The sequence below is a fragment of the Alexandromys fortis genome, unplaced genomic scaffold (assembly GCF_014885135.2).
Source record: "Alexandromys fortis isolate MF-2015 unplaced genomic scaffold, M_Fortis_MF-2015_v1.1 scaffold_63, whole genome shotgun sequence".
Taxonomy (NCBI): domain Eukaryota; kingdom Metazoa; phylum Chordata; class Mammalia; order Rodentia; family Cricetidae; genus Alexandromys; species Alexandromys fortis.
The window spans coordinates 4,558,969-4,579,898 of record NW_026067953.1 but is presented as its reverse complement, the minus strand read 5'-3'; the positions used below and the strand labels follow the sequence as shown (position 1 = coordinate 4,579,898).

Below are 20,930 nucleotides of genomic sequence, written 5' to 3'. Positions count from 1 at the left end.
CAGACAAAGGTCTGATCTCCAAAATATATAGAGAACTCAAGAAACTAGACTCTAAAATGCTAATTAACCCAATTAAAAAATGGGGCACTGAACTGAACAGAGAATTCTCAAAAGAAGAAGTTCAAATGGCCAAAAGACACCTAAGGTCATGCTCAACCTCATTAGCAATCAGGGAAATGCAAATCAAAACAACTTTGAGATATCATCTCACACCTGTCAGAATGGCTAAAATCAAAAGCACCGATGATAGCCTTTGCTGGAGAGGCTGTGGAGGAAGGGGTACCCTCATCCATTGCTGGTGGGAATGCAATCTTGTGCAACCACTTTGGAAATCAGTGTTTCGGTTTCTCAGGAAATTCGGGATCAACCTACCCCTGGACCCAGCAATACCACTCTTGGGAATATACCCAAGAGATGCCCTATCATATGACAAAAGCATTTGTTCAACTATGTTCATAGCAGCATTATTTGTAATAGCCAGAACCTGGAAACAACCTAGATGCCCTTCAATGGAAGAATGGATGAAGAAAGTGTGGAATATATACACATTAGAGTATTATGCTGCAGTAAAAAACAATGACTTCTCGAATTTTGCATGCAGAGGCACTTCTTAATGACCTCCCTGCTGTGAAAAAATCATGCTGGCTGACAAAGTAAACATCATTCTGCTTTAATATCAAAAAAAAAAAACAGAGAAAGGAAGTATGGATTTTGGGTTGGCTGGTAATAAATGACAAGTTCTATCCAGATTCGTGTTTATCACCACCACCCGCATATTATCATCCCCTGTTTGTATCTCTAGCTTGTCCTCCCGAGAAGTGTTAATATATGTCAGATGACTTTCATCATGTCTTCCACTGAGTTTCTTTTAGGCATCCTTAACTAAAGGGATACTTGCTTGATAATTAGATGATTACTTATTCCCAGTGCAGTCTGAGTTTTCATTCTGTAACAACCTCACCCTATCCCTCAGATTACATGCTAGTACCAAAAGCTTTAGGGTTTTGCCTTTGCTTGCCATATCTCTTGCTGTTAGGATAAGCTCATTATTATTTCTTTATTTATCAGTGTAACTCTGACTTCTTTTAAAATTAATAGTAACATCATTAATAAGAAACAATATTAATATTATATATAGTTTTGAAACAGATCTTCCTATCTTAAACTAATAATTGTCCCAATGTCCTTTTTTAATTTCTGAAGCATTTTTACAAAGATGTCCTCATTTTTAAAAATTTTTGTTTTTTTAGATTTATTTATTTATTATGTATTCAGTGTTCTGTCTGCATGCTTCCTTGCATGCCAGAAAAGGGCACCAGATCTCATTATAGGTGTCTGTGAGCCACCATATGGTTGCTGGGAATTGAACTCAGAACATCTGGAAGAACAGCAGTGCTCTCAGCCTCTGAGCCTTCTCTCCAGCCCCCAAAATTTTGTTTTAAAGAACATTCAAAGATAGCTCTTGCCTCCCACCCCAATCTTCACTTAGGTCATTGGCTATAGTTGGATTTTCTATTACTCTAGCCCCATGTTGGAATACCAAATGTTGTTGGTTGTTTTACTCTTTTGGCTTTTGGGGTCCCACCACCCAGCTCCCAAGTAAATCACACATGAAGGCTTAGTCTTACTTATGAATGCCCGGCTTAGCTTGGCTTGTTGTTAGCCATCTTTTCTCAACTTCAACTATTCCATCTATCTTTTGCCTCTGGACTTTTTCCTTTTCTATTTCTGTATACCTTTCTTTATATCTTTCTCTGTGGCTTGCTGGGTAGCTGGGTCGCTGGCCCCTGATGTCCTTCTCTCCTTGTTTTAACTTGCTTCTTTTTCCTCTCCAGATTTCGCTTTCTGTTTATACTCTCTGCCTGCCAACCCTACCTGTCCTTTTCCCTGCCTCATTGTTGGCTGTTTAGCTCTTTATTAGACCATCAAGTGTTTAAGACAGAGAATCACAGCTTCACAGAGTTAAACAAATGCAGCATAAATAATAGCTATACATCTTTACATTGTTAAATGTTTCAGAGCGTAATGTGACACACCTTAAAATAATATTATACAACAATTGGCTTTTTATTAGTTAAGAGTTCTCTTTTTTATCAGCTTTCTGTTAAGGTAAATAACTGTGCATTCTTGTCAAGGTTAGAAACTCGTTTAACAGAATTTCTTGACTTTTTTATGTTGATTTGAGGCCATAATAAATACAGGTTCCTCTGTATAATTAAAGGCCCTTAAAGCACATACTCTAAACTTGTATATGTGACAAGAAATTCCCTTGCTTTCCTTCTCTTTCAGGTGGGAGGTGCTGCTGCTTTTCTCCTGACGGAAAAGTTTTAGCTGTAGGTCTCAATGATGGAAGCTTCTTAATGGCAAATGCAGACACTCTAGAGGATCTCGTGTCCTTTCACCACAGAAAAGATATTATTTCAGATATCCAGTTTTCACCTGGTAAGATTGCATTGAAATTACATTTGATTATTTGCATCAATCTGGCAGTGAGTAAATGTATCAACGTGTAATAATTTTCTAACTTACTTTACCTCAGACCATTCTCTCTGTCTCTCTCTTTGTATGTGTGTGAATGTGGTTTTTCAGTTTGTAGTGTATATGCATGTGTCGTGTGTACACTTGTAGAGGACAGAGTTAGGTGCCCTGCTCCATCACCACCCACTTTAGTCCTTTATGACAATTCCTTACTGAACCTGAAGCTAAGCTACCTGCAAGGTCAACAGTCCTCCTGTCTCTGACCCCAGCAGTGTTGGGGTCACAGGGTACAGTCATGCCCAGCTTTTACTGTATGAAGATCCAAATTTAAATCCTCATGCTTTCATGGCTAGAACTCTTATCACTGACCATCTCTCCAGCTCCAGAATTTTACTTTTTGATCAGGCAGTGGGGTGAAGTGTAAGAGCCCTGTACTTACTTGCCAGGGACAAATATCTTGTTTAATCTTAATCTTTGTGCCACTAATGTTCCAAATGACTTGAGGCCAGGACAATTTAGGTGGACTTTAGTTTTCATATTTGCAAATAAAAGGGAACAAATAACTTTTTTTGATATAGTAATGCTTTTGAAGTTGCATGTTTCATGTTACCAATTTCTTTGATTCATTGTCTACTACAGTGCTGATTAAAATGACTAAATTACTAATGATAAGACGACATTTCTTATATTGATTCATGTCCATTTCTCCCCTAAACTTAGCAAGATATTTTTGGAAGGATTGATTGTATCAAAATTGGAACATAAATGACTCTTTAAGATTTGCTGTCCAAAATAGCTCTATGGGAAAGCAGTACTTAGGTGTCATTAGTGTGAGAGGATTTGTGCTTATATTCATGAGGCCTTGGATTTGTTCCCCAGAAAAACAATGAACAAAGTCAGAATATGTAAGATTGAAAATAAAATAAAATTTGCCGTACACTGAAAATTCACTTCATTTTGTTATTAATATTCTTGAAAAAATATATTGCCATTTGATATCAACATTTACATCTGATTATAATATAATTTATTGGACACTTAAGATTTCCCCCAAAAGGTAAGTAGAGTTACCTCTGGTTGCAGAGTTAAACTCCTCCCACAGGTAGGAAATACCAAGCAAATGTTTCTGTTGTAGGTTCTGGGAAATACCTAGCCGTGGCATCCCACGACAGCTTTATAGATATATACAATGTGATGAGCAGTAAACGAGTGGGCATCTGCAAAGGAGCCACCAGCTACATAACCCACATTGACTGGGACTCCAGAGGTAAGACTTCAGTGACTTGATACTGACAAGAGTGTCGTGGCGCTGGTATAGCTCTTTACAGGAGCCCCAGGTGAGCGTTGTGAAGTTCAGATTTTCAGTAGCTCATGTCATTCAGATGGGAGTACAGTAGGTGTTAAGAAGTTAATTTTAAAGTGATTCAATTTTATCCAAGAAAGAATTTAGTCATAATGTTCTGCTTTTTTTCAGGTAAGTTTCATGCATTTCAAATTTGGAAATAGAAATATTAGAGAAGATTTTAAAAGCATTTCTTCCATGACTTAATTTACTATATGTTTTCTAAAAATCATCATAATCTTGTGGCATAGTATTTAATGAGAACTTCTTTGCAGATGTATAGCATATAACACTTTGAAAAGTTCAAACAAATGTTAAATATTTTAAATATCCTCATTTTAAAGGCTATTTCACATTTTCAGTTTTGTAAATTTCATGTTATAAGGTTAAGATTTCTCAAATATCCTTCAGCTAATTACTTGTACTTTTAAAACTTTGAAACAGTTTTAACAGAACAATTTGTTTCAGTTTTCTTTTTAGTGGACATAGCAAGTAAAATAGTTTTATCTATTTGCCTACAGAAAAATAAGCTTTTTATGAATGAAATTATTTAATTATAAGGGAATTAAGAAAATGCAATGATGTTAATATATTCACTATAGAGGAAACTGACCTAGGACCTTGCGCATGCTAGGCAAGTGATCTACCACTGAGCTGTGTTCCTACCCCATTTCTCATTTTCCACTTTCACATGGGGTCTCACTTAATCCCACAGGTTAGCCTTGAATTCACTCTGTACTCCAGGCAGTCCTTGAACTTGTGTGTTCGCTGTCCTAGTCTCAGTCTCTTGAATGCCTCAAACTTAAGTTTTCCTGTAAAGAATGCAAACAAAGCACAAATATCCATGCAAAGACATAGCTATCACTTCATAGGGAGTAAGAGACTGCTTATTCTGGAGCCAAATATGAGTGACCATCGCCTAGGAACACAGACTCAGGTTACTCCTAATACCATGTCCCAAGGTAGTAACAGTTACATGAAGTTTACATAATCAAAAAGCCAGGAAAGTTATAAATCAAGACATTTTAAAAGTACATTTGTGTTTAGACCGAGTAGATGGGTTATCTCTGGGTCGGTGGAAGCTAGAGCTATGAATGTCCTAAAAGGATTTACCTAATTAATAGTCACAAACATGCCAGGTCTCATGCAGAGGTGAGTTGTAGGTGACTTCTTAGGGAACTAAAGCTAACCCATGATAATTTGTCTCCAGACCAGAATATTCCACTCTCCCTAGAGAATTACACAAGTTCTGATCAGCCTGTGAGATGTTTATCACACGTTACGTTTTGTTTTCTTTCTGGGAATTTTGGTTCAGGGTCATGATATTTGTATTTATATGTTTTTCATATGTATGTCTGTAACTTTTAAATTTTTTTCTTTTAAGGAAAGCTTTTACAGGTCAACACTGGTGCTAAAGAGCAGTTATTCTTTGAAGCTCCCAGAGGAAAAAAACAAAGTATCCCTAGTACAGAGGTAGGAAGATGGTGATGTTTATATAATTGACATTGATTGGAAAGCTAAGCCTCCTTCCTACATGTGATGACCATTCTCACATTGTTTGGAGAAGTCTGTGGGTGGCTTTGTTTTACTGGGCTACATAGATACCTAGATGGGTAAAGGAAAGGGAAATTACTAATTTGGCATGACCTAGGAAGAGATGCTCAGCAGATTTGACGTGAATGGGGCTAAATAAAGAAAGAGGCTCTCAGAGTCTTAATTTCTAGACTAATTGGAAAACATGATTATGACACATTAACAGAGACTTAGATGCATAGTAAATATTGGTTTTGGCTAATCCTCAGGAAGAAGCAGTTTTACTTATCACTTATTTTCAGCAGCTAGGACACATAGTATGTATATCGTAAGTATGTCCTGAATAGTATCATGTTGAAATTCTCTGCCGGTGGTGGGCCTGGGGAGCTATAAAACCAGTGTATAAAAGGCAGTTTTCCTGTTAAGTCTTAAGCAGTGACAGAGAAATGTTTAGACTTTGCATATTAAATATTAGAAACTTACAGCATTTTTTTTTATATTTTTAGGTGGAAAAAATTAGTTGGGCCTCATGGACAAGTGTCCTTGGTTTATGTTGTGAGGGAATTTGGCCGATAATTGGAGAAGTCACAGATGTAACTGCCTCTTGTCTTACCAGTGACAAAATGGTCCTAGCCACAGGAGATGATTTAGGATTCGTGAAACTGTTTAGATACCCAGCTAAAGTATGTGTTTTTCTTTAACTTATCAAATGATCATTGTAATGAAAGTGGTGAAAGTAGCATGATTTCATTGTTTTAACATTAATAATGCATAGATAGTAAGTAATGGTATATCACCAGAGATTTGGAACTGTTTTTTCTATTCTTGGCATTATATTTATAGCTTTTATCTAAAATAAGTATTATAGTTTACTAAACTGTGCCTTGGTTTGTATATTACATATTATACAGTGCCTTGTTTTGTATGTTATATTGTATAGTGTTTTTCATTATTAAATATATAAATATCTCTCCCTCAATGTTCTTTTTATCACTATTAAATAAATTTTATAATTATAAGTATAAATATAACTTAAATATATATCATTAGGAGCCAATATAAACTTTATAAATGTAGGCTTTACATTAGAAAAGAGGGCAATTAAATATTTAATATTTAAATAAAATTAAATAACACTGATTAATGTCATGATTTTTTTCTGAAACCAGATAGTACAGATTCTTTACAGTGCTACATTGCCTAGGCTGTGTTGCTTGATTGTTCAACTCATCTTTTTACTAACCTCTGTTCACACTACTGTAAAACTTAAGGCTCTGCTTACTACAAAAATAAAACCTTGTGTATAGAGTGCAAGGGCATTTACTTCCTAGTTGTCATAAATTACATTATAGATTATAATCTAGCATCAATATGAATAGAAACAAAATTTGAAATGGGATGCTAAAAATATATCATGATATTTCATTCATGGTAACCTCAGCTGCCCATATGAGCATTTTTAGATTCTCACTGAAATGAAAACATAGGTTTAAAACTTCTTTTTGGGAGCTTAGGCACTCAAATAAACTTCCCAGACAGGGAGTTTCTACTCAGTGAGAGAAGGGAGGAGAAGAAGGAGAGAGCTCACTATAGCAAGAACCACACAATTTTAGAGAAACTCTGTGCTTTGAAGACAAACTCCTCCTCAACATAAAAATAAAAGGGTCGGCCTTTTCCATCTCTCCCCTGAAGAGGCAGCTTCTGCCTTGCTCCCTTCTCCCTACTTTTCCCCTTCCCCTCTCTGTCTCTCTGTCTTGTCTGTCTGTCTTTCTCTCTCTCTCTCTCTGCCTCTCTTAGCTCTTCTCCCTTCTCTCCTTCCCCCTTTCCCTTCCATAACCCAATAAATAAGTATCCCACTTACTCAGAAAAAAAGGGGTCTTCATTGCATTTATCTGTGAGGAATAGCACATGTGCCTCATGGCCTGTGTACATATGGAGGCCAGAGGACAACTTGGAGAGTGGCTTCTCTTCTTCCACCAAGTGTTCTGAAAATTAAACTCTGGTCACCTGGTTTTGCGGCAATTCCCTTTGTCTGCTGAGTCATCTCACCAGCCCTCTCATTTTCATTGTCTTTCCCCCTTCCCCCTCGCCCCCCGCCCCAGAGAACTCACTAATTTTGCTACTCACTATGTTTTGCTTACTTTTTAAAAGGTTTTCACATTTTTTTCTTATTTTTTGGATGTGGGGATTGGTGGGCATATGTGCACATATATGTCTATGTATATGAGCATGTGTGTGACCTCACATAGAGGTCAGAGGATACTTCCTGAAGTTGGTTCTCTCCTTCTGCAGCATGGCGTCTAGAGAGCACATTGATATCATCAGACTTGGCAGCAATTGCCTTTCCTTTACCTGCTGAGCCATCTCCCTGACTACCATGCTTTATTTATTTAAGAAACTTTAACAACTTTGAAAAGATGTTCACTTAAAACCTGCTTATGGTTTATGATCTCAAATTTACTTGTATAACTAATCTTTCCTGGGTCTATAACTTACAGTTCACTTGGTATTTAAAAGGGAAATGTAATTCTGGAGGATGTAGTTCTATGGTAGAGTACCTATTGCCTACTTAGCAGGTGTGGAACATCAAAGGACAAGAGAAAGAAAGAAACTATGTGTAGGTAGTATTTACCAAAGAGAGCGCAGTGGATTGAAGTGAAATAATACTGTGTGTATACATATTATATATGTATATATTGTATATATATATATGTATATATAATAAAACAAAGTTTCCATGCTAGAATTCAAAAAGCATGTCTGAATTTGTTTTATTTTCAGGGAAAATTTGGAAAGTTTAAGAAGTATGTGGCTCACAGCACACATGTCACAAATGTTCGCTGGACTTATGATGACAGCATGCTGGTTACCCTAGGAGGTGCAGATATGTCTTTAATGGTGTGGACAAACGAAGTGGAGAGCTATCGAGAAAAAAAGTCTTGTGATAGTGAAGAATCTGATATAGATTCTGAAGAAGATGGAGGTATGTCATTTTAAAATATCTTAATAAAAACAGAAAAAGTAGCTCTACTGATTTAAACTACAGAAGTTAAAAAAATAAGTAGTAATGTGTTTGAACAACTGTGTTATTATTGTTTGGGTCAGTTTTACAACAAAATTGTTTTTGTGATTCATGACTGGCATGTATTGATGGCTTAGATATTCACCATCTGTAAGACAGCCAATCATATTTTAAGTGCTGTTAAAAGCTTTTATGTTATTGAGCTTTATATTTTAAGATCATTTTTATTTTCTTAATATGTCAGTAATATCAGTAATTATAAAAACATAGGATGAATAATTTAACCACCCACACTTAACAGTTGAAAGTATATACTATTATAATTATGCCCTTATGTTCATAATATTTTTAATAAAAATGAGATGACTGAGTTCATATTTGTAGCTTGTGGTGCATAATTAGTGATAATTAGTAGACATTATTACATATTACTAAATATTCTTCACATAAATCTTTCTAGTTCCATATTTAGTAATGCGGCTTTAACAATTTATTTTACACTGTTGGAAGAAATAGAATTTATAAGAATGTAAGTGATCACCTTGCTATCGTTTGATAACCGTTGTATTTGATGGTAGGCTATGACAGTGATGTGACAAGAGAGAATGAAATCAGTTACACCATCAGAGCCTTATCAACCAATATCCGCCCAATGCTTGGAGTCAAGCCTCATTTGCAACAAAAAGAGCCATCAGTTGATGAGAGGTAATAATAAAACTTAAAGTTAGGTGAGAAAATGATAATGGTATAAAAATTGAATTATATATAAATTTTCTGTAGACGCTGCTAGTAATGTATTGAATTATGCAGTTGTGAACTCTGACCATGAGGACAGCCTGTTCTGCAAAGCAGTTTCTAGGTCAGCCAGGTCTACAAATTGAAAGCCTGTCACATTGGAAATAAAAAGAAAGGAAAAGAAAGAGTAGCCTAAAATACTAATCCTGAGATTAAATATTCACAAAGAATACTACTACCTTGATATTTATTAATTACAGGAACACATATAAATAAACAGATAAGGATTTCGTAAAATGAATATTTGAAGAATTTGTATTATTTAAGGAAATTCTATCTTCCAAGTAATAAAAAATAAAAAGTACCATAATCTCTTTCATAAGTTATTGTTTTTTTCAATAAGAAATGTTATTATTCAGATCAGTTTGTTATATAACCTAACTTTACTCTGGAAGCCACACTTGGTCACAGTAAAGCTGATTTCTCTTCATTGGTGAAGCCTTTTATGTGATGGCAGATGGAAATATTTTCTTCTTTTGAAATTGTTTAATGTTTTCATTGCTATAACTATTTCTGTTACATTGTTTGTTGATTTTGTAGCCCAGTCAGGCCTGGATCTCACTGTGTACAGCACCCCAGACTTGCTTCCATGCATACTTTTTCTGCCTCTACATCTCAGGTGCTGGGATTATAGGTGGAAGCCAACATGCCCAGCTCTAGTTTGGATTTTTTGTAGTTAACTTCTCAAGTTTATTCTCGAATTTTTTTTTTTTTTGCATTTCATTCTCAATTTCTGTAGTGTCAGTTCTGCTAAATTCTTTTGAAAATGCTGAGACAGATGTCAGTAATGTGACTCATAAGAGTCCTCATTTTCACAAAAAAATAATAAATTAAAAGGAGATCAAAAGAGATACTTTTCCTGCCAGTTTTGAATACATTACTCAAAGTATACTTTAGCTATTTAAATAGTTGTTTCATATTTTAATGTTATCCATTAAATATTAATCAGTTAATTCATAATCATCTAAGCATCAAATCACCTACTTCAAAGGAAATATTTCTGATGACAGTTGATTACTACTATAGTTAATACTTCGTGGATTTTTTTCTGAATGATTTTGATAGTAATATGACTTTATTTTTCAATAAATATTTTGTGTAAATATTTTGTACATAAGGTAGTTAATTTTAATCAATTTCTAGTATTTTAATTAAAATATCCAAAACCTGTTATAAAATTAGAAATTTTGTGTTTTCTTAAAGTTCTTTTGATGTTGCTTTTATTTTGCTTATTGTTATGTATATTCACCATCAATTTCCTATGTGTTTTCCCACTTTCTTCTCCTTTTCCTTTCAAAGACAGGGGGTAGTAAGGTAAGTGTTTTTTAAAGAACATATTCTATTAAAATGTTTATTGTTCTATTGTGATCCCTAGAGTATGTCAAGGTATTAATTTTTACTATAAAACATTTACTTACACCTGACAAAAAGATTAGAAAATAAAATGTGATTGTTATTTTGTAAGTAGGCCTTCATTATAATTTTACAAATGACTTTTCATGAATCCATGAATTTTAGTACTTCCTTTAGATGCCCATGAAAACTAGCATAATTATATGTATTTATCAATGGAAGATCATTCACTTCATAAACATTTGTTCAACGTAATAATATTTAATATAATCATATATTTAAAAATAGGATAATTATGGTATTTTGTGTTTAACAAAATTACAAGAATAAAAAAGGCTGTAGGAGCACTGGCTTGCAACACCCTTCAGTGAGATGAAAATGTCCTCAGAGCAATTCTAAAGGAGACATCATGGGAATAAGTCAATTTTAGAAGTAAGAAGATACTACTTTCTTTAAAAATGCTGGGAGTTAAGGATGAAAAGTTCATTTGAGACCAGATTGTTCAGAAACCCATTCAGTATCCTTGGATAATTTGGCAATTGAAATTAATTATCTTGGAAATTCATTGTGTTTTCAACAGAGTAATATGTAAAGATGACCTTAGAGTATGGCTTGACCTCTGAACAGGCCCACATAAACTTACATGAATTTAACAGAAATGAAGTATCCAGATCTAGTTCTGTATGGAAAGTGTGTTTAGTACTGAGTTCCACATTAAAGGAAACCCTAGCCATTCTGAATACCGTAGAAGAAACCAGAGTGAGGGAAAGTTGGAAGGCTGTTGCTAAGAGCACCCAGTTCTTTAGGAATCACTTGTCTGAAACATGAAGCTAAGTGGAGTTGTAATTGCTGTCTTGGATATGGACAGCTTTTTATGTGAAGTAACCTCGCCATGGCAAGTGTGCTTGACCGACCATCTGACAGGAAAGCTGTGGAAGACTTCTGTCATCCTTTCAGTTCTGTTAGTGATGATAACATGGTAACACTCTCCTTCCACTCCTGGGTCTGAATCCAGGCCTCAGGTGGTAGGCAAATTCCTGTCCACATACCTGCATCCTCAAATCTTATAGTTTTGTTTTGTTTTATTTTGATGTTTTGAGCAGAATCTTAAAGTGTATTCATAGCTGGCTGGCATTTGAGATCCCTTCTCCTTAGCCTCCAGAATGCTGGGATTTCCAAGCTTCATTCTGCTATTAAGAGAATTTTTCTTTTGGGGAAGGGGAGAGAATGGTAGTTTTGTTTTGAGACAGTCTTGCTATGTAGCTCTGACTGCCCTGGCACTAATAGTCTTGCTCAGGCTAGCCTTGAACTCACAGCAATCCTCCTGCCTCGGCTTCTCAGAGTGTGGTGGCATTATAGACAAATACCAACGCGCTCAGTTGGCATTCTTCTTTTAAATGATACTTGCTTTGCTTACAAACTCCGTAAGACCTTGAATGACAGAAACTGCCTGCTTGAGTTGGTACCTGGAGAACCTTCTTAGATTTGCAGGATGGTCTCATGAGACAGTTTCTTTAAAAGCAGCCCCAATAATACCTGACTAAGGTCCTCTTTTCCTTTCTTAAGAACAAAGATAAGATGAATGGCCCTCTAAAGTGTGAAAACATTCTGAATTCTCATATGTCTTTCTTTTTTAATCTTCTGGTTTATTTGCCATCAATGAACTAATTTAAGCTTAAGTACAGTAATAAAAACAAGCCTTTAATGTGGGCAATACAGTTTATCTGTGCTAAACCTAACAATATTTTATTATGTGAGATTCTGCAATAATGTTTAAAATTCAGATATGTGTTAAAATCCTTTTCCTATTCTTCTCTGCTGCTGAAAGAGGATCCAGGTAACCATCTGCTTGCTATGTTTACAAGACCAAATTTTGTGTTTTTGTCATCTCTCCTGTTTTAACTAATGAGCGGTGATACCTTGTTCTCCACCCCTGTTCCCACTTCCTCTCTCTGGAGGAACATCTTAATTATCTGGCTTCCATAAGTCACTGTATCACTAACATTTTATACATCCAAATTGTATAATTTTATAAGCCAGATAGTTTCATTTTAAGCAGTAGTATGAATTATGTAAATAATATTTATTAAATTTAAATATGCTTAATTGTTACATAGGTTTTTTTAGATAAAACTTGACAACAGGGTTAGAATTAAAGCTATCAGATTCTTATACATTGAATAAAACTTCACAAAAAGTTCACTTGGAAGAAAAGCTAGGCTTTCTGTCATTTTTTGAGTTAGTTCTGGTAGAAATTTTCTTAAATGTTAAATATTATTAATTTACTTCTATTTTTACTTATGAACATTCAAATAATGTGAAGATTTGAACTTTAAATTTCTGTGATAACTTGGAAAGTTACACATACTTGATGAAGATATTTTTTATGATACCAGTCAGTCATGCTCAGTACATACTATTTCATGCTGTATGTGAATATGTACATTTATTTAACACTGTACTTAGTATGAAATCCAGGCTTTGCTTATGCTTGGCCACCATGCTAGATTCTCAGCTCTCTGCATGTATTTTATATTATATGTTCAGTATGCACCAGGACTGGAGTGATGGCTCAGTAGTTAAGAGCACTGGATGTTCTTGTAGAGGACTAGGTTCAGTTCCTACCAAACAGGGTGGCTCACAACCATCCTTAATTCCAGTTTCAGGGCATCTGAACTCTGTGGGTTCCTGCATGTACATGATACACATACCCTCAGACATGTGTGGGCTTGTGCACACACATGTGCATGCACACATGCACAGACACAGATATTTTAAAAGATGCAATATTTCTTTTAGCTTTGCAAATGTGTAACTTGACAATACTTTTGAAGTCTAGTTATATGGCTTTAATAAATTATTAAATGTTGGAAGTTTTTACAAAATTAATGAGTATCATTTTTAATTTAGTTATAAATTGAGTTTAAAATTTAGAGAGGAGTTAATGCATAATTTAGATTCAGTGTTCAGATTATAAAATATTTGAATTTTGAGATGGATTGAATGGTTGAGATGGACTAGTAAGTGACTTTTAAAAATTAAGTAAAAGGTTTTACAAAGTTCTTCCACAATTATATAATTCAGAATATGAATCTATACCCCTATTAGAATAGGAAACATTTTACTAGATTCTGAGCAGATTAAGAGAGGGCTTGATTCAAAAGCTATTATGTAGGGTAGGGAAAGGTGATAGATATTCCATAGATTAGAGAAGGAGATTTGGAGATGGTAGTTGTAGTAATGGCCTTTTTTTTTTAACCTTGCTGTGTGACTATAAAATGACTTCCTTGAATAACTTTCTGGTGTTGGTGCTATTAGCCACCGTGAGAGACCTCAGGGAGTGTGACAGTAAAGGGCGTGGAGGAGCATGGAGGACAGGCCTCTATAGATGTTACCAGCAGTACAGAAAGTTCATGTGATCCAAATTCACTGTCAGAATGTTTATATATCTTCTATGTGAGCCATAAGAGATGCTTTAGAGCAGCAACCCAGACTTTGATGATAATATACCCATCCAGAAATGTTTGAGTGTGTCAACTTCTTATCCTATTCTTATGCTACATTATTTTCATTATGAGACACAGACCAAAGATACAAAAAGTAAAAATGAATAAAATTATTATTTCTTTATACATTAGAAATTATCAAGCTACAGAGAACACAGTTTAGTAAAATGAGAGTAGGCTCCCTTTCTGGAGGGCAGGTTGGGAGACCCAGTGGAAGCCCCAGGTAATTCTGTCTTTCCTCCTTCCCACCCCTCTATTCCAGGCCCCCAGTGAGTAGGGCCCCACCACAGCCAGAGAAACTTCAGTCAAACAATGTTGGCAAGAAGAAGAGACCCATAGAGGTAAGGAAAACAAATTACCCAATATTCCGAAGCTTCCTTTTTATGGAACCTTCAAGTTTTGCCTTTAGCTTTCATGAAACTTGGTATCTTGAATTATCTTTGCTCGGTTGGTTGTAAAAGTTGTTTGCTTAATTATTATTCAGGTCTGAAATGTGGATTGATACCCTCTGCTGCTCTTAATTTCAGATGAGTCTTTTACTCTTAAATAAATAATATCCTGAGTCGGTCTGTGTCTTGGAGAACGTCTAAATGTAAATTTATATGAATGATTTCCTGGGTAGATAGGGAAGCACGAATACCTTGGTGGTGTCTTATTTGTAAATTGACTTTATAAATTAACTAGAAAATACACTATTTCTGGAACTTTTTACCCCATGTGATACATTTAATATATAGTGCGCATGGAGAGTGTTTCTCCTCCTCTCTTCCATCAAGAAACTTCCTCATAGACAGTTCATAAGGCCAATGTCAGCAGCAAACAAGCACATTGTGCTAGATCCAGCATGGGGAAAGTGCACAGCTGCAGGAATACAGATGACTCTACTCCCTTCCACCACCCATAAGGCAATGAAAAGGAATACTCCTTGTTGTAGGAGCCTCTGCCAGACCTTTACTTAGGACTTGTCAGAACAGCTTTGGGTTCTCCTGGGGATCTAATTTGGACAGAGAACAAGTAACTGACACATTCTTTTGAATGTAAGAAATGTATCAATGTTTTTGGTTGTGAGCATAGCCTTTAATGGCTGAGCCATGGAAAGATGCTTTTAGATAGGTAGCATCAACATAGTAAAAATGGCAATCCTACCTAAAACAATCTATAGATTCAATACAATCCCCATCAAAATCCCAACACAATTCTTCACAGACCTTGAAGAACAATAATCAACTTCATATGGAAAATCAAAAAACCTAGGATAGTCAAAACAATCCTGTACAATAAAGGAACTTCTGGAGGCATCACTATCTTTGATATCAAGCTCTATTACAGAGCTACAGTAATGAAAACAGCTTGGTAATGGCATAAACACAGAGAGGTTAAACAATGGAATCAAATTAAAGACCCGGATATTAATCCACACACCTATGAACACTTGATTTTTGACAAAGAAGCTAAAATTATACAATGGAAAAAAGAAAACATCATTAACAAATGGTGCTGGCAAAACTGGATGTCAATATGTAGAAGAATAAAAATAGATCCATATCTATCTCTATGTACAAAACTCAAGTCCAAATGGATTAAAGACCTCAATATAAATTCGACCACACTGGAACCTGATAAAAGAGAAAGTGGGAAGTAGTCTTCAATGCGTTGGCACAGAAGACCACTTCCTAAATACAATACCAGTAGCACAGACACTGAGAGCAACAATAAATAAGTGGGACCTCCTGAAATTGAGAAGCTTCTGTAAAGCAAAGGACACAGTCAATAAGACAAAAAGGCAGCTTAACTAATGGGAAAAGATCTTCACCAACTCTACATCAGACAAAGGATTGAACTCTAAAATATATAAAGAACTAAAGAAATTAGACATCAACATTCTAAATAACTCAATTAAAAATGGGATACAGAACTAAACTGAGATTCTCAACAAAAGAATCTCAAACTGCCAAAAAATATTTAAGGAAATATTCGACATCCTTAGCTATCAGGGCACTGCAAATCAAAACAACTCTGAGATACCTTCTTACACCTGTCAGAATGGCTAAGATAAAAGAACACTAATGATAGCTTATGCTGGAGAGGATGTGGAATAAGGAGAACACTCATCCATTGCTGATGGTAATGCAAACTTGTGCAACCACTTTGAAAATCAGTATGGCGGTTTCTCAGAAAATTGGGAATCAACCTACCTCAGCATCCAGCAATACCAGTTCTTGGGCATATACCCAATCATATGTAGTATGATACTCAATCATACTACAAAAGCCTTTGTTCATATATGTTCATAGCAGCATTATTTGTAATAGCCAGAACCTGCAAACAACCTAGATGCCCCTCAACCGAAGAATGGATAAAGAAAATGTGGCACATTTACACATTAGAGTACCACTCAGCAGGAAAAACAATGACATCTTGAATTTTGCATGCAAATGGATGGAATTAGAAAACACTATCCTGAGTGAGGTAACCCAGACCCAAAAAGATGAATATGGTATGTGCTCAACCATAAGTGGATACTAGGTATAAACAAAGGACATTGAGCCTATAGTTCATGATCCTAGAAAAGCTAAGTAATAAGGTGAACCCAAAGAAAAACATGTATAGACCCACCTAGAAATTGGAAACAGACAAGATTTCCTGACAAAATTGGAGCATGGGGGTAGGGGGAGAATGGAGGTTAAAAGGGGAAGAGGAGAGGAGAAGGGGAGGGTTGAGGAGAACTTGAGGGAATGGGATAGTTAAGATGGAGGAAGGGCAGAGATGAGAGCAAGGAAAGAGATATCTTGATTGAGGGAGCCATTATAGGGTTAGCAGAAACCTGGCTCTAGAGAAATTCCAAGGAATCCTCAAGTATAACCCACCTAAGACCCTAAGCAATAAAGGAGAGGGGGCCGAATCTTGACTTGCTCTGTAGTTAGAGTGATGGACAGGAAAGGAACAAGCATAGGACCCAACTAGTTCCCCTGAATGTGGGTGACAGTTGTATGGCTGGGGCAGACTGAGGGGCCACTCGCAGTGGCACCAGGATTTGTCCCTACTGCATGGATTGACTTTTTGGGATCCTGTTCTCTTTGGATGTATACCTTGCTCAGCCTAGATATAGTAGGGAGGGCCTTGGACCTTCCACAAAGCAATATGCCTTACCCTCTCTGAGGATTAGATGGCGTTGGGGTGGGAGTGTGGAGGGAATGGGAGGAGGGAAGGGGGTACGAACTTGGATTGGTATTTTTTTTAATCTAATAATTTTTTTAAAAGAAATGTATCAATATTTAACACATAAAAACTTAAATATAGTCTCTTGGAATGAGATGACCTTATGGTTCCCATCTCCTTTTTATAAGTTTATATTGAAAATATGGAATGTGTGATTCTAATGCTGAAAGCATTATATTATATATATTATATATATGACTGTTGCACTCATGAGGTCACAGCTGCAAAAGACTGAGCCCATCAATTATCTACCATCAATAGGGAATAGATTCAGAGGCCCCTCTCCCTGAGGAGCTGTAGTCAGTGGTTGCTGAGGGAAAGAAATCGTGTTCTTCAGGGGTACAACTCCTGGTAAATTGTCCTTTCTTAAGTGAATAACTGCCACACACACACACACACACACACACACACACACACACACACACACACACATATCAGCAGTCAAAGGTATTGGGACACCAAGAGATGGGAAAGTAAGAGGGGAACTTTTGGAGAAGAAGGGGTTCAATTGGAGGGGGATAAGAGGATAGTGGGTGACGATAATCAAAGTATATTATGTATCTGTGTATATGTATTTATTTTATGTCATGTATATGTAAAATTATGAAAGGCTAAAGAAAATTTAAATGACAAGTTTGATTTTGAGTTAGCAGTTTATAAAAATCTAAAGCGCATTCTCCTTTTGACAGAAAATGCTAGTATGGTCTCTATCACAGAGCTCTAGAGAACATTTACACAGAAAAAAATGCCATGTGCAATGGTTTTGTCATTGTTATAGGACCTTGTGCTGGAGCTTGCTTTTGGCTATCGAGGCAGAGACTGCAGGAACAATGTGCACTACTTAAATGATGGTGATGATATAATTTATCACACTGCCTCTGTTGGAATTCTGCACAATGTTGCTACAGGTAGGAAGTCTTAATTCCCTGTACACACACTGTCTTTAATTTAAAACTTCTTATCTAGCAGCTTAAAAGTATTTGTTAAAGCTACAAATAGTATTTTTATTTATTTTCTTTAAATTTTGGGGGTTTACTTTTGTTTTTTTTTCAAGACAGGGTCTCACTATGTAGCTTTGACTGGTCTGGAACTTGCTATGTAGACCAGGCTGGCCTCATGCTGTAACTAATAGAGATCTGCATATCTCTGCCCTACGTTGGTTTTGACTGTTTCTCATCAGTTGGGGTTCCATTGTAATGTTCAGAGAAGTGTCTACAAGTTTATATTCCATCAATTTAATCATCAGCCTATAATTACTTGCTCGTTCCTTTCAGTACACCTTCTGCTCTGGAAAACACAAAACACATTTCAACTTGAGAAGTTTTGTTTGCTTATTCTTTCTATCTATCTATCTATCTATCTATCTATCTATCTATCTATCTATCTATCTATCTTATTTATTTATGGAGACAAGTTCTTCTTTTGCTCAGTCTAGTGTAGAATTCATTGTGTATGTAGCCCAGGCTGGCCTCAAATTCAGATTCATAATGATCCATCTGCCTCTGTGGGATTGCAGGTGTATATTGCCCCACCCAGGGGCTTTGACGAAGTGTAAGTAACATAGCTGTGTTAGTGTAATTGTTGAGGTTGTGGAAAACCCGCTGTGCATGGTCCTCTATAATCTACATCCAACCTGCTGTCCTGACTTCATTTCCACACTATTTTTACCTCCTATTTTATTTAGTCTTGTTATCTTGTTCATGGAGACTCTAAAAGGTCCCTTCACTGGCAGTACTGTGGGAGGAACCATATTAGGTTTCTGATCAAAAACCACTACTTACAATCTGAATGTGAAATATGAATAAACAGCACCCAGATTAATAAGTGAGAAATTACTTTGCTTTTCCTGTGACTCTACTAAATTTTTTCTTTACAAAATCAAAGAGGGAAGATGATAGGAAAGTAATCAAAGTCTTCCATAATCCTAGTACCTGCTTACTTTTCCATCTATATTGCTGACTTTCATAACCATCCACGTCATTCAGATGAACCATGTGTATGCACAATTAGCTACATCCCCAGCCTTTTGTTTATCTGTCTCATGGCATTTGGTATATTCAGCTCTATGTGGTTTATCCTTTTCAGGGCTCTATCCCTTTAGATTATCAATTCATTTGTCATCCTTTTGCTAGTTATCACTTACATGGTAAATGCTCAAAATAAATTTTGAGTGCACAAATTAATTTATTGTACTAAATAAGTACATTTGGCTCTTGCATCTTAAAGTTTTCAAAGTTAACTTTCAAATTCTTTCTTTATAGGGACTCAGAGTTTTTATCAGGAACATAATGATGACATTCTGTGCCTCACTGTAAATCAGCACCCCAAATTTATCAACATAGTGGCAACTGGCCAAGTAGGTATGTTTCTATATTTCAAAAGAAATAGTCTGAAACATTTACTTTGTTCTAATGATTTCAATGCCCTAGGAAAAAAATCGAAGTGTATTGAATTGTGAACTGCTCAGAATGCATGTGTGCATATGGAACCGAGCCTGATTACCTTGTTTTCTGTCAGGTAGCTTTCTATTATTTATCTGAATAGCTCAAACTATTGTGTAAATAGTTGACATTTAGCTTTAGTGGGAATTCCTGGTCTCCCAAGTGGTCAAATTCAAACCTTGGAGGAAGGATATAAAGGAGACCCAAGAAATTAACTAGACCAATGGGGATAAACCCTTGTTTAGCAAAGGTTAGGTTGGGTAAGAGAGACTGCAGATCTGTTTCATGTTAGAAAATCCCTTTGCATTTAAAAATGTTTCTTTGGCATTAGCATTGATCAGATTCACCAACAGTTTGAAATGTACCTGCGCTTTATTTTAACTTCTGACAAAAAACAAAGGTTCATGGCTCTATGAGTATGATAGACTGCTAAAAATTACCATGATACTGCATTACAAATGTGGCCGGTCAAGTACACTTGTAAACATTATTGAAATTACCATGTTTCAGGGGTCTCAGTGACCCCAGTTGCTATACTCATTTTACTGGCTTTCTTGTTTTCCCAATTCTGCAAATACTGTTAGTCAGGAATTTGTTCTCCTCTAGATTGTTTGTTTTTATAGCTGCAGTACACAGAACACTTACATTTTCCCTTCTGTAGAATTTTCTTTTAAAAAAAAATCAGTATTTAAGCTGGATAGTGGTGGTGTCCACCTTTAATCCCAGCACTTGGGAGACAGAGGCAGGCAGATCTGTGTGAGTTCAAGGCCAGCCTGATCTACAGAGTGAGTTCCAGGACAGCCAAGGCTATACTAAGAAACCATCTCCTTGAAAAACGAAAAGAAACCAAACCAACCAAACAAATAAACAACAAAAAAAGAATTTTTAAAGTAAACATACAGATTGAATAAATGGGACCTCCTGAGACTGAGAAGCTTCTGTAAAGCAAAGGACACTGTCGCTAAGACAGAAAGGCAACCCACTGACTGGGAGAAAATCTTCACCAACCCCGCAACTGACAAACGTCTGATCTCCAAAATATATAAAGAACTCAAGAAACTAGACCGTAAAAGGCTAATCAACCCAATTACAAAATGGGGCACTGAGCTGAACAGAGATCTCTCAACAGAAGAAGTTCAAATGGCCAAAAGACACTTAAGGTCATGCTCAACTTCCTTAGCGATCAGGGAAATGCAAATCAAGACAACTTTAAGATACCATCTTACACCTGTCAGAATGGC

At 36.0% G+C, this 20,930-nt stretch overlaps 1 protein-coding gene across 2 annotated transcripts in view; it reads left to right on the top strand.

Annotated features, from left to right (window-relative positions):
• Eml5 (EMAP like 5) overlaps nt 1-20,930 on the top strand; it is a 120,097-nt gene that overhangs the window by 75,091 nt on the left and 24,076 nt on the right. The window contains exons 22-32 of one of the 2 annotated variants that reach the window (XM_050151401.1): nt 2,290-2,442; nt 3,614-3,745; nt 5,205-5,293; nt 5,860-6,036; nt 8,135-8,336; nt 8,954-9,080; nt 10,470-10,484; nt 14,292-14,370; nt 18,027-18,156; nt 19,510-19,612; nt 20,432-20,445. In XM_050151401.1, the coding sequence (XP_050007358.1) occupies nt 2,290-2,442; nt 3,614-3,745; nt 5,205-5,293; nt 5,860-6,036; nt 8,135-8,336; nt 8,954-9,080; nt 10,470-10,484; nt 14,292-14,370; nt 18,027-18,156; nt 19,510-19,612; nt 20,432-20,445 (1,221 nt within the window). The remainder of the gene's footprint in view (nt 1-2,289; nt 2,443-3,613; nt 3,746-5,204; nt 5,294-5,859; nt 6,037-8,134; nt 8,337-8,953; nt 9,081-10,469; nt 10,485-14,291; nt 14,371-18,026; nt 18,157-19,509; nt 19,613-20,431; nt 20,446-20,930) is intronic. The other variant, XM_050151402.1, reaches the window with a different exon arrangement.